The sequence below is a fragment of the Tursiops truncatus genome, chromosome 14, assembly GCF_011762595.2.
Source record: "Tursiops truncatus isolate mTurTru1 chromosome 14, mTurTru1.mat.Y, whole genome shotgun sequence".
Classification (NCBI taxonomy): Eukaryota; Metazoa; Chordata; class Mammalia; order Artiodactyla; family Delphinidae; genus Tursiops; species Tursiops truncatus.
The window spans coordinates 53,489,010-53,505,269 of record NC_047047.1 but is presented as its reverse complement, the minus strand read 5'-3'; the positions used below and the strand labels follow the sequence as shown (position 1 = coordinate 53,505,269).

The window sequence follows — 16,260 nt, the reverse complement described above, 5'->3', positions numbered from 1 at the left end:
TTAGTAAGTTGAAATCAGTGATTTCAAAAGAGGTTCCTGTGGGACTCTCTTTGAACTACTTTAATAGATTATCATCTCCAGAATTGTCTGTAACTGATGTGACATATATAATCTGTAAGACATTATGTAACTATTATACCATAATCATCAGTGTCAAAGACCTTTTATAAAAATTGACAATACTATTCTGGTACTTTACCAATGTCTGCAGATCCTTAAATACTGTTCTAAGAAATAGGATTTTACTGTGGTTTCCTTAATGAAATGATCTTTCCCACTATAATGTGAGATCTTTCAAATACTATAATTTATCATTCATTACACGTTAGGTCACAGTAACTGAACAAGTTCATGTATTATCTAAGATATTCTCACTCAAAGTTACCATGGTAACATGAAGACAGTTTCACTTCAGACTTGTACATGAATTACTTGGAGATCAGAAAGATCATTTAGTCCAGAACCCACTTTTAATAATCTATATACATAATTTAATCCCTAAAAATATACATTTATCAGCATTCTTTCTCTTTACAATTCAAGAACATGAATTCCTAGTGTGTGATTCTGTTCTTAGTGTAAATGTTGTGTCAATTGAGCATCTTTTCTATGTGGACTTTAAATAACAGCTGCTCTCCAACCTTAAAAATGTCATTTCTCAGTGCATATACTTTAGTAACATTTACTTTTAATTTTATAAGTAAACTAAGCAGAAAGTGAAAACTAGCAAACTAATCTTTTTGTCTAGTGTGCTGTTCTCAGTTCAGCCCACTTCTGCCATTTTTCATTTTAACCATCAGTAAAATGAGTGGCTGCTCTGTGTCAGGGGTCTTTATCCAACATCTGTCCAACATCCTCTCCATGTGATCAGTTAACTTATGTAGACATGTGCACGTAAATAGGGTTTTTAAATGAAAATGAAAGCATTCTTACCTAATTCTGCGTGATGCTTTGCTTCAATCAAACCACAACTTTTTCTGTTACTTACAATCATTCAAATGTTTTCTTTTTTACCAAAGCCTTTATCAAATGTAAGCATAAGCTTTAACTGACCTATTTTTCTGTGTCTAGAACAAAGAAAACAAATAGTCACATTAGTCTCCCATAACTTTATGAATTATTATGAACATCTTTGGACCAGCTCAGTCACAATTTCCAAATACCACATGTCCCTCCTGGAATAGCATTCAAGGCCTGCATGGATCCAAGGGGCAGAGGGAGTCTTAATGGTTAAAAGTCTTACGAGGTACTACTAAGAATCACGTAACATTCTTATTTCAGAAATTCAAAGCAGTCATGTACATCTAGGAGCTTAAGTTCCATTTCGCAGCAATGTTCTTTACTATCTGCTAATGAGATAATCCCTGATTTTAAAAACAATTATTCCTAGGATGACAAGAACTGGGATAAATGAATACAAAATCAGAAAGTTGGCTGTGAATCTGGACGTTGCACCTGGGCAGGTTCTCTCAATGAACTGAATTCCTTGACTGAAGGCACACATTGGATTAGTTGACATAGAACCATTTGAGTTGCCTGCCAGGGAAAAGATTGACAATGTCAAATATGGTACTTGCAAGGTAATTTAATCAACACGTATTTATCAGATGCCCACTAAATGCTCAGCAGTCTGCTAAGTACTCTTCTTCATGAAGATACAGGAAATTTTAGAGAGCCCAGAATTCATTATTAGATGAAGCAATAGTGAGTGTTGGGGGCCTTGAAGATGGAAATGGGTTTGTTTCCATTTTGGGTGTATATTCAGTACCATAGTACTAATAAAAATTATGATCACTTAGCACTGCATATCCCAAGGTTACTAATGTTATCACCTAAAGATAGATAAAACGACTACTAAATTCTGCCCTGTTCTTTAGGTGTCTTCACAGAGTGGCCTGGGATTTCCAATGGCCAGGAGGGCCTTGCTGTGCTCCCACTGCCCTCTTGTGGGATTAGGGAACAGATTTTTGCCAAAAATGGCTTCACTCAGCTACATACTCTGTACATTTGGGGGAAGAAGAAGCCACTGCAGCCTGCTTCAACCTGTTCAGTAGGTATAGGAACTGATCCATCCAGAATATACTAGAGTTTACCTCAGTATACATTAAGTCTATCATTTTCTAAAAACATCAGAGTGCCCTTAAGCTACTGACCTTTGACAACTGACTAACTTGACTACTGCTTATTATTTTCAAAATCAGAGAAAATGTTAGACTCTTCAAAACAAAGTTTTAAATCTCTTTTACAATATAGCATTTACTTAAAAAAAATACATTTCCCTCAAGGAATTGTTTTTTTCAAACTAATATGTAAAAATAAATTCCAAAATTGAGTACTTACCACAAGTGAAATTCTGGCCATAGAACTCATTGACTACAAGAATCTCACAGCAATATTTTTGGAATGTAAAATAACTGAAGATTTTAAAAGGAAGGGGCATTTCTTCTGTGTTTCTTAAGAAAAAGCAAAAAGAAAGAAAGATGAACTTCAATAGGCTCTGGAAGCAGTCCTACCAAATGAAAAGAAAGGCAACCCTTATGTTTCCCAACAGGAATATACATAGTTTTTCATCTCTCATTATAAAAATATGTTCATTAGAAAAACTTCAAACTACACTGAGAAGTATAAAGAAATACCACTGCCCAGAAATAACTATTGTTAACATTTTGGTGATATATGTAATGTGTATTTATAACATTTTACATAAATGGAATTAAACTCCTCATCCTCTTTCCTAACCTGCTTTTTCAAACAAACGTATGCCTCAGACATCCTTTCAAGTCAGTAAGCATAACACACCATCATTTTTAATCACAACTTGGTGATCCATTATAGTAGGAACCTTAATTTAACACACCCCTAATGATGGATTGGTGTCTAATTTTATTGGTAAGCACCATTGATATAAAAGAAAACAAATAACACACCACATTAGAGGAGGACGTTTGTGATTAAACAGATTTGAGGTGCTAATGTATGAAGTGAGAACTAAACTATAATACAAGGGGAAAAGGATGGTGAGAAAAGCAGACATTCGTTGTGAAACCTGTTTCAGGAGAAACTTCACGCTGACCCTGTGGCCTTCTTAGTTCACTCAATAGCTTTTATCAACCAACAAATATGTATTACATTCTATTTGTGAGGCACTAGTTCTAGGTGCTTACGGAATTCGAAAGAAGTATCCTACCCCTAAAGACTCATAATGTAGTTGGGAGACATAAACTATACATTCTCAAGGCTATAAAAATACAGTAGTGAACAATTTGTGCTTAGAAAGTACAGAAAACCAGTACTACATGTCCGTGACATTCTTGTATTTAGTATTTATGGTTTCACCAAGTGATCCCCAAACTCCATGACTTTCAGTTATTGGCAATTTTCTGAGGCACAAAATTGAATTAGCCACATTGAGAGGCTGCTAACTGGAAAGGACAGATCGGAGTCTGGGGAGGATGTAGGGGCAGAGGAAGGACACTCTAGGAAGGCAGAATGGTATGAGCACAGGCATGTGGGACTGGATGGACTAGAAAGGCAGAGGATCCGAAGTGGGAGCGGTGGGAGGTGAGTTTGGAATGGTAGCCATGAACCGGCTACTTCAGGGCCTTGCAGGCAGTTGACATTGAAGGACCATGATAAAAGTCACATTGCAATCAGCGATTTAAGAAAATTAAAGTGGCACCAGCAAGTAGGATGGACCAGAATAAGAGTAGAGTAGGAACAGCAAAAAACAAAGCAGCCTACAGCAGAAGTTCAAGGATGAGATGACAAAGGCTTGTAAGAGGATGATGGCCATGAGAAGATGGCTGCCCAGATGGCTAGAGTGTGAGGTGGGAACCATGTGTCTTCATCTTGTACCATACCACACAAGGCAAACTCAAAAGCTCCACGTGCATCTGTGATTTGACATCAGAGAAGAAAACCGTGATTTGGTGACTGATCCAGTGTGTAGGCAGTCCAAGAAGAGAGAGTAGTCATTCATTTATTCACTCAATCCAAATATTTTTGGCAAACCTAATTGGTTAAAGGCCTTGGGCCAGCCACTGAGAAGAGCTATAACTATGAATGAGACACAGCTGCTGCCCTCAAGAGGCTGACTGCAACTGAGCAGCATGTGATGGGCTGTGAGACCCAACAAAGGGGGCTTTCAGAGAGAGCTCGCCCTGCCAAGGGAACAACAGCCAGGCTTTGTGCAGGCGGCAGAGGGGGGGACAAATGGATCTGTGAAAGACACAGGAGGAGAGCTAGGCTGTGTCACAGCAATCCTTGCAGTACATCCAAGAGGGAGGAACCACAGATCTAAATTTACTGATGTGGGACCATCTACATTATATTGTTAAAAGGGGGGAAAAGCATGCATACCTTACTCCTTCACAATAGTATGAGCTCATTTTAATTAAAGATTATATAAAAGTCTAGCAAAATACACAACAAAATTTAACTCTGGGTTGTGATACTTCAGGTAACTTTTACTTCACTTCCTTATACATTTCTGTATTGTGTGCATTTCTCCCAAGAACTTGCATTATTTTGTAAGCAGAAAGAACAACAAAGCTATTTCCACTTGTGTTTAAAGGAAGAGACAGCCAAAAGTGCACATGTTGCAGGCACTCAGTCAGGAAAGACGATGACTTGAGGGAAAATACATAAACTCAATGACTAGGAGGTTGATGTGGGGCCTTCAGGAGCGCAGTTTCACCCCAGTGATGGAGCAGAACCCAGGTGAAGCCTTGGGATGTTGAGATCTTGCAAAGAACCCAACAGCATTTTGATAATGTTGGCCACTGCCCCCCTCTCAAGAATAATGAATCCCCTTTCCTATAAACCAAATACGTGAAATAGTGCCAGACTGATTGGAGCACATAATGTTTCAAATATGAAAGAGGAGATGCTGCTGAAGATTGGGTCTGTCATTTGCTGGCTTGATCCCATGCCATTGGGGTGATCTTATCTGTGCATTTTTCATAGATGCTAACAAGCCAATTAAGCAACATAGACAAATACAATGTAATGGTGTCACTGTAAAAAAATATCCTCCCTGACTGTTCAAAACGAACTCACTTGGCTTTATAATAACTCACTACAGTTCATGAAGTGTTTCCACGTTGCTGATCTCATTCCAGTCTCATGATCCCTTGAGGCAGGTGGGGCTGAGATCATTATCTCCATTTTATAAATGAGGAAACTAATTTAGGTAGAAAAGTAACTTGCCAATGGTCACTTGGCAACTAAGTGGTAGGAGACTCTGACTCCAGGGTCGGTGCTGTCTCCAGGGAGCCACATGCCTCCCTGGAGAGTCTTCACAGCGTGTGATCAGAACAAAGTCAAGTCTGAGCTTAGTTTTCTTAACTGAACGTGGATTGCTCTGAGAGTTAATTAAACAAATATGATTACATACAGTAGCTGCTCAATAGCTTTTTTCTTTGATTTTTAAAAACATCTTTATTGGAGTATAATTGCTTTACAATGGTGGATTAGTTTCTGCTGTATAACAAAGTGAATCAGCTATACATGTACATAAAACCCCATATCTCCTTGCTCTTGTGTCTCCCTCCCACCCTCCCTATCCCACCCCTCTAGGTGGTCACAAAGGACCGAGCTGATCACCCTGTGCTATGCAGCTGCTTCCCACTAGCTATCTGTTTTACATTTGGTTGTGTATATATGTCCATGCCACTCTCACTTTGTCCCAGCTTACCCTTCCCCCTCCCCATGTCCTCAAGTCCATTCTCTATGCGTCTTTATTCCTGTCCTGCCCTTAGGTTCTTCAGAACCTTTTTTTTTAGATTCCGTATATATGTGTTAGCATACGGTATTTGTTTTTCTCTTTCTGAATTACTTCACTCTGTATGACAAGACTCTAGGTCCATCCACCTCACTACAAATAACTGAATTTCATTTCTTTTTATGGCTGAGTAATATTCCATTGTATGTATGTGCCACATCTTTATCCATTCATCTGTCGATGGACACTTAGGTTGCTTCCATGTCCTGGCTATTGTAATAGAGCTACAATGAACATTGTGGTACATGACTCTTTTTGAATTATGGTTTTCTCAGGGTATATGCCCAGTAGTGGGATTGCTGGGTCCTATGGTAATTCTATTTTTAGTTTTTTAAGGAACCTCCATACTGTTCTCCATAGTGATTGTATAAATTTATATTCTCACCAACAGTGCAAGAGGGTTCCCTTTTCTCCACACCCTCTCCTGCATTTATTGTTTGTAGATTTTTTGATGGTGGCCATTCTGACTGGTGTGAGGTGATACCTCATTATAGTTTTGATTTGCATTTCTCTAATGATTAGTGATGTTGAGCACCCTTTCATGTGTGTGTTGGCAATCTGTATATCTTTGGAGAAATGTCTAGGTCTTTTGCCCATTTTTGGATTGGGTTGTTTGTTTTTTTGATATTGAGCTGCATGAGCTGCTTGTAAAATTTGGAGATTAATCCTTTGTCCGTTGATTCATTTGCAAATATTTTCTCTCATTCTGAGGGTTGTCTTTTCGTCTTGTTTATGGTTTCCTTTGCTGTGCAAAGGCTTTTAAGTTTCTTTAGGTCCCATTTGTTTATTTTTGTTTTTATTTCCATTCTCTAGGAGGTGGGTCAAAAAGGATCTTGCTGAGGGCTTCCCTGGTGGCGCAGTGGTTGAGAGTCCGCCTGCCAATGCAGGGGACAAGGGTTCATGCCCCGGTCCGGGAGGATCCCACATGCTACGGAGCGGCTGGGCCCGTGAGCCATGGCCGCTGAGCCTGCTCGTCCGGAGTCTGTGCTCCGCAACGGGAGAGGCCACAACAGTGAGAGGCCCGTGTACCGCAAAAAAAAAAAAAAAAAAAAAGATCTTGCTGGGATTTATGTCATAGAGTGTTCTGCCTATGTTTTCCTCTAAGAGTTTGATAGTGTCTGGCCTTACATTTAGGTCTTTAATCCACTTTGAGTTTATTTTTGTGTATCGTGTTAGGGAGTGTTCTAATTTCATTCTTTTACATGGAGCTGTCCAGTTTCCCAGCAGCACTTATTGAAGAGGCTGTTTTTTCTGCATTGTATATTCTTGCCTCCTTTATCAAAAATAAGGTGACCATATGTGCGTGGGTTTATCTCTGGGCTTTCTATCCTGTTCCATTGATCTATCTTTCTGCTTTTGTGCCAGTACCATACTGTCTTGATTACTGTAGCTTTGTAGTATAGTCTGAAGTCAGGGAGCCTGATTCCTCCAGCTCCATTTTTCGTTCTCAAGATTGCTTTGGCTATTCGGGGTCTTTTTGTGTTTCTATCCTGTTCCATTGAGAGATATATATATATATTTTTTTTTTCCACCAGTACCATACTGTCTTGATTACTGTAGCTTTGTACTATAGTCTGAAGTCCGGGATCCTGATTCCTCCAGCTCCGTTTTTTTCCCTCAAGACTACTTTGGCTATTCGGGGTCTTTTCTGTTTCCATACAAATTATGAAATTTTTTATTCTAGTTCTGTGAAAAATGCCACTGGCAATTTGATAGGGATTTCATTGAATCTGTTGCTTTGGGTAGTATAGTCATTTTCACAATATTGATTCTTTCAATCCAAAAACATGGTATATCTCTCCCTCTGTTGGTATCCTCTTTGATTTCTTTCATCAGTGTCTTATACTTTTCTGCATACAGGTCTTTTGTCTCCTTAGGTAGTTTTATTCCTAGGTATTTTATTCTTTCCGTTGCAGCAGTAAATGGGACTGTTTCCTTAAATTCTCTTTCAGATATTTCATCATTAGTGTATAGGAATGCAAGAGATTTCTGTGCATTAATTTTGTATCCTGCTACTTTACCAAATTCATGATTAGCTCTAGTAGTTTTCTGGTAGCATCTTTAGGATTCTCTATGTATAGTATCATGTCATCTGCAAACAGTGACTGCTTTACTTCTTCTTTTCCTATTTGGATTCCTTTTATTTCTTTTTCTTCTCTGATTACTGTAGCTAAAACTTCCAAAACTATGTTGAATAATAGTGGTGAGAGTGGACAACCTTGTCTTTTTTCTGATCTTAGAGGAAATGGTTTCAGTTTTTCACCATTGAGAACTATGTTGGCTGTGGGTTTATCAAATATGGCCTTTATTATGTTGAGGTAAGTTCCCTCTATGCCTACTTTCTGGAGGGTTTTTTTATCATAAATGGGTGTTGAATTTTGTCAAAAGCTTTTTCTGCATCTATTGAGATGATGGGTTTTTCTCCTTCAGTTTGTCAATATGGTTTATCACATTGATTTATTTGCATATATTGAAGATTCTTTGCATTCCTGTGATAAACCCCACTTGATCATGGTGCATGATCCTTTTAATGTGCTGTTGGAGTCTGTTTGCTAGTATTTTGTTGAGGATTTTTGCATCTATGTTCATCTATGTGATATTGGCCTGTAGTTTTCTTTCTTTGTGACACCTTTGTCTGGTTTTGGTATCGGGGTGATGGTGGCCTCATAGAATGAGTTTGGGAGTGTTCCTCCTTCTGCCACATTTTGGAAGAGTTTGAGAAGGATAGGTGTTAGCTCTTCTCTAAATGTTTGATAGAATTCGCCTGTGAAGCCATCTGGTCCTGGGCTTTTGTTTGTTGGAAGATTTTTAATCACAGTTTCGATTTCAGTGCTTGTGATTGGTCTGTTTATATTTTCTATTTCTTCCTGGTTCAGTCTCGGGAGGTTGTGCTTTTCTAAGAATTTGTCCATTTCTTCCAGGTTGTCCATTTTATTGGCATAGAGTTGCTTGTAGTAATCTCTCATGATCCTTTGTATTTCTGCAGTGTCAGGTGTTACTTCTCCTTTTTCATTTCTAATTCTGTTGATTTCAGTCTTCTCCCTTTTTTTCTTGATGAGTCTGGCTAATGGTTTATCAATTTTGTTTATCTTCTCAAAGAACCAGCTTTTAGTTTTATTGATCTTTGCTATCGTTTCCTTCATTTCTTTTTCATTTATTTCTGATCTGATCTTTATGATTTCTTTCCTTCTGCTAACCTTGGGGTTTTCTTGTTCTTCTTTCTCTAATTGCTTTAGTTGTAAGGTTAAGTTGTTTATTTGAGAGTTTCTTATTTCTTCAGGTAGGATTGTATTGCTATCAACTTCCCTCTTAGAACTGCTTTTGCTGCATTCCCGTAGGTTTTGGGTTGTCGTGTTTTCATTGTCATTTGTTTCTAGGTATTTTTTGATTTCCTCTTTGATTTCTTCAGTGATCTCTTGGCTATTTAGTAGCATATTGTTTAGCCTCCATATGTTTGTATTTTTTACAGTTTTTTTCCTGTAATTGATATCTAGTCTCATAGCGTTGTGGCCGGAAAAGATACCTGATACGATTTCAAATTTCTTAAATTTACCAAGGCTTGATTTGTGACCCAAGATATGATATATCCTGGAGAATGTTCCATGAGCACTTGAGAAGAAAGTGTATTCTGTTGTTTTTGGATGGAATGTCCTATAAATATCAATTAAGTCCATCTTGTTTAATGTATCATTTAAAGCTTGTGTTTCCTTATTTATTTTCATTTTGGATGATCTGTCCATTGGTGAAAGTGGGGTGTTAAAGTCCCCTACTATGATTGTGTTACTGTCAATTTCCCCTTTTATGGCTGTTAGCATTTGCCTTATTTACTGAGGTGCTCCTATGTTGGGTGCGTAAATATTTACAATTGTTATATCTTCTTCTTGGATTGATCCCTTGATCATTATGTAGTGTCCTTCTTTGTCTCTTCTAATAGTCTTTATTTTAAAGTCTATTTTGTCTGATATGAGAATTGCTACTCCAGCTTTCTTCTGATTTCCATTTGTATGGAATATCTTTTTCCATCCCCTCACTTTCAGTCTGTATGTGTCCCTAGGTCTGAAGTGCGTCTCTTGTAGACAGCATATATACGGGTCTTGTTTTTGTATCCATTCAGCCAGTCTGTGTCTTTTGGTGGGAGCATTTAATCCAGTTACATTTAAGGTAGTTATTTATATGTATGTTCCTTTTACCATTTTCTTAATTGTTTTGGGTTTGTTATTGTAAGTCTTTTCCTTCTCTTGTGTTTCCTGCATAGAGAAGTTCCTTTAGCATTTGTTGTAGAGCTGGTTTGGTGGTGCTGAATTCTTTTAGCTTTTGCTTGTCTGTGAAGGTTTTAATCTCTCCATTGAATCTGAGTGAGATCCTTGCTGGGTAGAGTATTCTGGGTTGTAGGTTTTTCCCTTTCATCACTTTATATATGTCCTGCCACTCCCTTCTGGCTTTCAGAGTTTCTGCTGAAAGATCAGCTGTTAACCTTATGGGGATTCCCTTGTATGTTATTTGTTGCTTCTCCCTTGCTGCTTTTAATATTCTTTCTTTGTATTTAATTTTTGATAGTTTGATTAATATTTTTCTTGGTGTGCTTCTCCATGGATTTATCCTGTATGGGACTCTCTGCACTTCCTGGACTTGACTATTTCCTTTCCCATATTAGGGAAGTTTTCAACTATAATCTCTTCAAATATTTTCTCAGACCCTTTCTTTTTCTCTTCTTCTGGGACCCATATAATTCGAATGTTGGTGTGTTTAATGTTGTCCCAGAGGTCCCTGAGACTGTCCTCAGTTCTTTTCATTGTTTTTTCTTTATTCTGCTCTGCGGTAGTTATTTCCACTATTTTATCTTCCAGGTCACTTATCCGTTCTTCTGCCTCAGTTATTCTGCTATTGATTCCTTCTTGAGAATTTTTAATTTCATTTATTGTGTTGTTCACCATTGTTTGTTTGCTCTTTAGTTCTTCTAGGTCCTTGTTAAACGTTTCTTATATTTTCTCCATTCTATTTCCAAGACTTTGGATCATCTCTACTATCATTACTCTGAATTCTTTTTCAGGTAGACTGCCTATTTCCTCTTCATTTGTTCGGTCTGGTGGGTTTTTACCTTGCTCCTTCATCTGCTGTGTGTTTCTCATTTTGCTTAACTTACTGTGTTTGGGGTCTCCTTTTCACAGGCTGCAGGATGCAGCTTTGTAGTTTCCGTTGTTTTTGGTGTCTGTCCCCAGTGGCTAAGGTTGGTTCAGTGGGTTGTGGAGGCTTCCTGGTGGAGGGGACTGATGCCTGTGTTCTGGTGGATGAGAATCGTCTTTCTGGTGGGCAGGAACGTGTCCAGTGGTGTGTTGTGGGGTGTCTGTGACATTATCATGATTTTAGGCAGCCTCTCTGCTAAAGGGTGGGGCTGTATTCCTGTCTTGCTAGTTGTTTGGCATAGGGTATCCAAAACTGTAGCTTGCTGGTTGTTGAGTGGAGCTGGGTCTTAGCACTGAGATGGAGATCTCTGAGAGAGTTTTCACCGTTTGACATTACGTGGAGCCGGGAGGTCTCTGGTGGACCAGTGTCCTGAACTCGGCTCTCCCACCTCAGAGGCACAGGCCTGACACCTGGCCAGAGCACCAAGACCCTGTCAGCCACATGGCCAGGTACATGGGAAGTTCCTTGCCTTTTGGGAAGTCTGAGGTCTCCTGCCAGCATTCAGTAGGTGTTCTGTAGGAGTTGTTCCACATGTAGATGTATTTCTGATGTATTTGTGGGGAGGAGGGTGATCTCCACGTCTTACTCTTCTGCCATCTTGAAGGTCTCCGGGCCCTTTTCTTTGATTTTTAAGTCAAAGAAACAGAGCTGTCTTCACATTTTCTCAGGGACCCATAGTTTACTTACTGGATCCCACTCACATCACCCACCTGAAACCACTTTCACCCTTCTAAAATTTTCTGCCGTTCCTGCTACTTTAAAAAAATATACAATATGTATGTATGTGTACATATATTTTTTCTTGGTTATAAAGTAATGCTTGTCCATTATAGAAGATTCACAAAATATAGGAAAATATCAAGAAAATTAAAATAAGTATCACCCAGAGATAACTGCTGTTTACATTTGGTATGTGTCCTTCTAGTCCTGATGCTTTCTTGAGCAGTCTTTTATCCTGCAGCCTCTTTTCTTATCTGACTATTCTTACTTTCTTAAAGTAACTGAGAATTGAGAGCTGGAATAGAAACTCAACAGTGCCAGGGAAGAAATGAACCAAATGCATGCTATTTAGCCTGTAATAGGCTGTGAGTATTTCTGGAGGACAGCTTGGTTTTCCTCCTCTTGTTATAATGGCTTATGACATGTGATAACATGCTTCAATCATCATTTCCTGATTCTCATTCTGATGACGTTTTATTTAACAAATAATGAACAGTTCAAAGTCTAAGCAATACTGACTAGGAAGCACTATGAGTACTCCGGACTGTAAGGTGATAGAGTATCACAGTATCACACAGCGCTTCTCTGTAACGCCTTATAATAATCATTATGAGGTGATCATTAACATCAAATCATGCCAGTCTAAATCATTTGAATTATTAGATCTTACCTCAGGAATCCAGAGCCCACAAGCACCCCAGCAATGCAGAGCAGGGCCACCATGCTGTTGACCACATTTGGGTTTTGGACCACACCAAGTAGCACAAGAGTTAGCAATTCACCAATTAAGTGGGGGGCCAAGATAGCAGCAGAGAAATATCCAAATCTTGCAGCCTCAGGGTATAAGGCCAGAGTCCTAAAAAAACATAAGGTCTTTAGTTCCTCTCCAAGGGTTATCATTTAAGAAAAATTCCACACTTGACTTCTGTGGATAAATCCATGGTGGTTAAGTGGGTGGGGAGAGTCTGCAGGGCAGGCCAAACTCCCCTTTGAAAGGCCTTTTCGGAACAGGGCCAACATTTGAGGCCATTTAGTCCCTCAAATTGTTTCTGTTGGCCCCAAGTCAATGGAGCCACCTTTTCCTTTTTACAGCCCCTCAGCTCTCATAGAAAAATACTAACACTCAGAGGATGGTCACAACCAACTGCAGTAAGTAGGGCTGAACTGTCCAGGCTTCTCCATAAGCAACCACATTCTGCCTGGCTGGCACTGCTCCCACCCTAGCTAGCCTACTACCCTAATGCTGAGGACTCACCCAACCTGCTTCTCAGCCCCTCCTTCCCTGAACCTCACCCTTGTTACATGGGGTTACTGCCAGCGTGAAAACCCTTCACTGCTTTCATCCTCCAATGGATTAGCCCTCCCCAGGCCTGTTCCATTCCATTCTTGTCTTTTATTCTACCAACCCCTTCCACTGATTTGACCTTCATGTTCTTGTAAACAAGCTACTCTATATCCATGCCCCTTAACCTCTTACATTCCTTTCACCACATAACATTTCCCTGGTGATAGCACGTCCTCAACAACCCTTAGACGTGGCTACTCTTTCTTCCATTTGTAGAGTAAGTAAGAGAAGTTGGCATGTCTTACCCTCACCCCTCCCTACCACTCTTCAAGGCCATCTGCCTTTCCTCCTATACAAATCAGGAAGTTGGCTTATACTACTAATTCTCTGCCTCAAGGCAGTCCTCTGTGACTTTTAAGACATTTTCTCACCTTTGATGATTTTGTGGCTTTTAGACCAGGGTCAGTTTTGCACTCCCGTCCACCATCATTATCCTCAAGGTTTTTAACCTTCATAATCCATCAACACCAGTGCCTCCTAATTAGGTCACCTGATCAATTCCAGTGGCTCCACCCACCTAATCTTGATCACTCACTATGTCTGGGATTTAAATGTTACTTGTTACTCAAAACTGTTGCATGTCCAAGATTTCACATTCTGGAAATGCCCCTTCTGATCATGGCCTCCTCCCGTCTCCCATTTCCCCAAAGCCCTCAATGCCTCAGATCCTCATCCCTTCTGCTATTCTTTGCCTTACCAATTCCCCACCTGGGGACCTTGCTCTCTCAATTAAGCTGTGCTAATTGGATCCATTCTGCCACTTTGCCTCAGCTGATTCCTGGACCCCTAATTCTTCCTCATTGCTTATTGGGTTCCAATGTCATGTCCCATCATGGCTAATAAAAACTTCTACTTTAAACTACGCTCTCTTCCCAGAGAATTTCAAACTCTCTCCCCAGTGCTCAGCAGATGGATTTACCTCCCATTTTGTGAATTTCTATCTTTATCTTCCCTGCTTTGCATCTCCTCTCTTTCTCCCTGTCTCTATCTCTTACCCCATCTTTGCCAAGCTTTATCCTGTCTACTTGCATCCTTGGTACTATGTTAATCTGATTTTCCTATTTCTGCCTTGGTCTAATCTGGAAACTTGATCTGCGAATTACCCAATTTTTCTGTAGTTTCATCTACTCTCAATCTAATGGTTTTCCCTAATGGTCTTACTTACCCTGTTGTAAAATAACCACTCCTTGAGTCTGGTAACCTTTTAAGCAACTGCCCCCTCTTTATCCTCTCCTGTACCACCAAGCTTCTCAAACAGCACCTGCTTCTCCCATCTCACTCCTTGTTCCCTGGTAAACCTGACTGGCACCCCCACCACTCTACTGAACCTCTTTTATGGAAGAGCACCAGTGACCTCCTAAACCTATGCCTCACCTCCTTGAACCTCTGCAGTACTGAACGGGTTCACTACACCGTCGTGAAACTCCCTCCTCTCTTGCCTTCTCTGACACTGCCCGATCCTGCTTCTCTTTCCACCACTCTAACCACCTCTCTGCCTCTCTCACCGGATTGCTTCCCTCTTCCCACCCTCTGAATGTGCCTCTTAAGATATCACCCTCAGACCGCTTCCTCCCTGACGTTCTCGCCTATAGAATCCATACCCAGGGCTCTCCTCTCACTCCTCTTGCCTTTTCTTTCTACACCAACCTATTGTGCCTCTGATTGACATCTCCTGTTGGGTGTCCTGTAGCATCCCAGATGCAACATATTCAAAACCAAATCCATTCTCTTTCCTCGCAAACTTGATAAGGATACTGTCCCCTTCCCATCCTCCCAGGCTGAAAACTCAGGCATCATCCATGACTCTCTTTACCCCCCAGCAAATCCATTCCATTTCTAAGTCCGTTCGATTCTACTTTCCCAGCATCTCAAAGCGAAACCCCCTTTCTGTTGCCACTGCTGCTCTCTTCACCAGAGCCTCTGCCTTTCCCAGACTGTTACCAAGGCTCCTCACTGGGCTGTTCAGCCTCTCTGCCCTAACTCTCCAGTCTGAGACGAAAGTGATGCCAGCCTCACCCCCCAGAGTCCAACACAGATGGGTCACTCTCTGGGGATCAAAATCCTCTACTAGGTACCGGTATCTAATCCACTTCAGCCCCTTAGCCTGGCATTCAGCACCTCACCTACCAGGCTCCAAGGCTGTCAGTCATATTTTCCATTATTCCTTCCAATCCTCCTTTCCCCACGGCACAACTGAACTTTTTCTCTGGAAAGGTCTTGTGTGTTTTTGCTTCTGAACCTATGCTCCTTCTCTTTCTTCCCCTGAAACGCCCTTGCTCCTTTTCCATCTATTCAAATGTTGCTCATCTCTCAAGTTCTCCTTTATAAAGCCTCCAAGAGTCCCTCTCCCCATCCAGCCAAATGGACCCTTGGTCTCCTTTGTAATTCACTGTGATAATGAATGTGAGATGGGGAAGAGACATTCCCCATGGTGCCTCAGCTTCCTCGTCTTCAAACAAGGATAATTAATAATGCCGCCTTTAGAGAATGGTGCCAAGGATTACATGAATTGATATATTTAAACCTTTTAGTGCCTGACATAAAAGCAAGTGCTCACGTGTGTCAGCCGTCTTTGTTATCATATTCCTCCGCACCATGTTCGTGCTTCTTTATAATATTAATCTTACACTTTCTTGAATTAAAGTCATCTGGAGATTTATGTCCATAATCCATCATCTGAAATACTTTAGGGCCAGATGTGTTTTGGAATGTGGCAATTTACAGATTTGGGAAAGACTTCATTCACACTGTGTAGACCATGCTTGCTGCAGTGGGGTCTGGGACTCCACCTGTAACATATCTACTAAACAGGAATGTTGCTGTGGGAAAAGTACAATGAACCTCACGTTGGTTCAGATCGGATTTTGCTACTGAGTGAGTTCAAGTCTGATGTGCTGCTAAGAGTCAGAAAACACTCCGGCTTTCAGGGCCATCTCAGTTCAGAACTGCAAGCTTGAGGGCAGCCCCTTCAGTTTACTCCCCTTTAAATCCGCAGCTGCACCTGGCACTGTGCCTGGCACCTAGTAGGCATTCAACAAACTTTTCTATCATTGAATCAGAGTATTTGCTACATTGCTAACAGCTGTGCTGCCACCACTAGAAATGATTATGCTTTTGTCAAAAAGAGTCATGACAATACTGAACCTAGTTTAAAACCGCCCTGTTTTCTAAAATCGTACAGAACTCTTTCTCATGGGCAGTTTTACAAATATCATATGGTCTTCAAAAT

The 16,260-nt window shown here is 40.3% G+C and overlaps 1 protein-coding gene across 1 annotated transcript in view; it reads right to left on the bottom strand.

Annotated features, from left to right (window-relative positions):
* Nucleotides 1–376: 376 nt before the first annotated feature.
* The window catches only part of ABCG5 (ATP binding cassette subfamily G member 5), a 33,506-nt gene continuing 17,622 nt past the window's right edge, over nucleotides 377–16,260 (bottom strand). The window contains exons 11-13 of the mRNA XM_019943345.3: nucleotides 12,357–12,542; nucleotides 2,341–2,453; nucleotides 377–1,536 (exon numbers count right to left, since the gene is read on the bottom strand). Of these exons, the coding sequence (XP_019798904.2) occupies nucleotides 1,343–1,536; nucleotides 2,341–2,453; nucleotides 12,357–12,542 (493 nt within the window). The 3' untranslated portion in view covers nucleotides 377–1,342. The remainder of the gene's footprint in view (nucleotides 1,537–2,340; nucleotides 2,454–12,356; nucleotides 12,543–16,260) is intronic.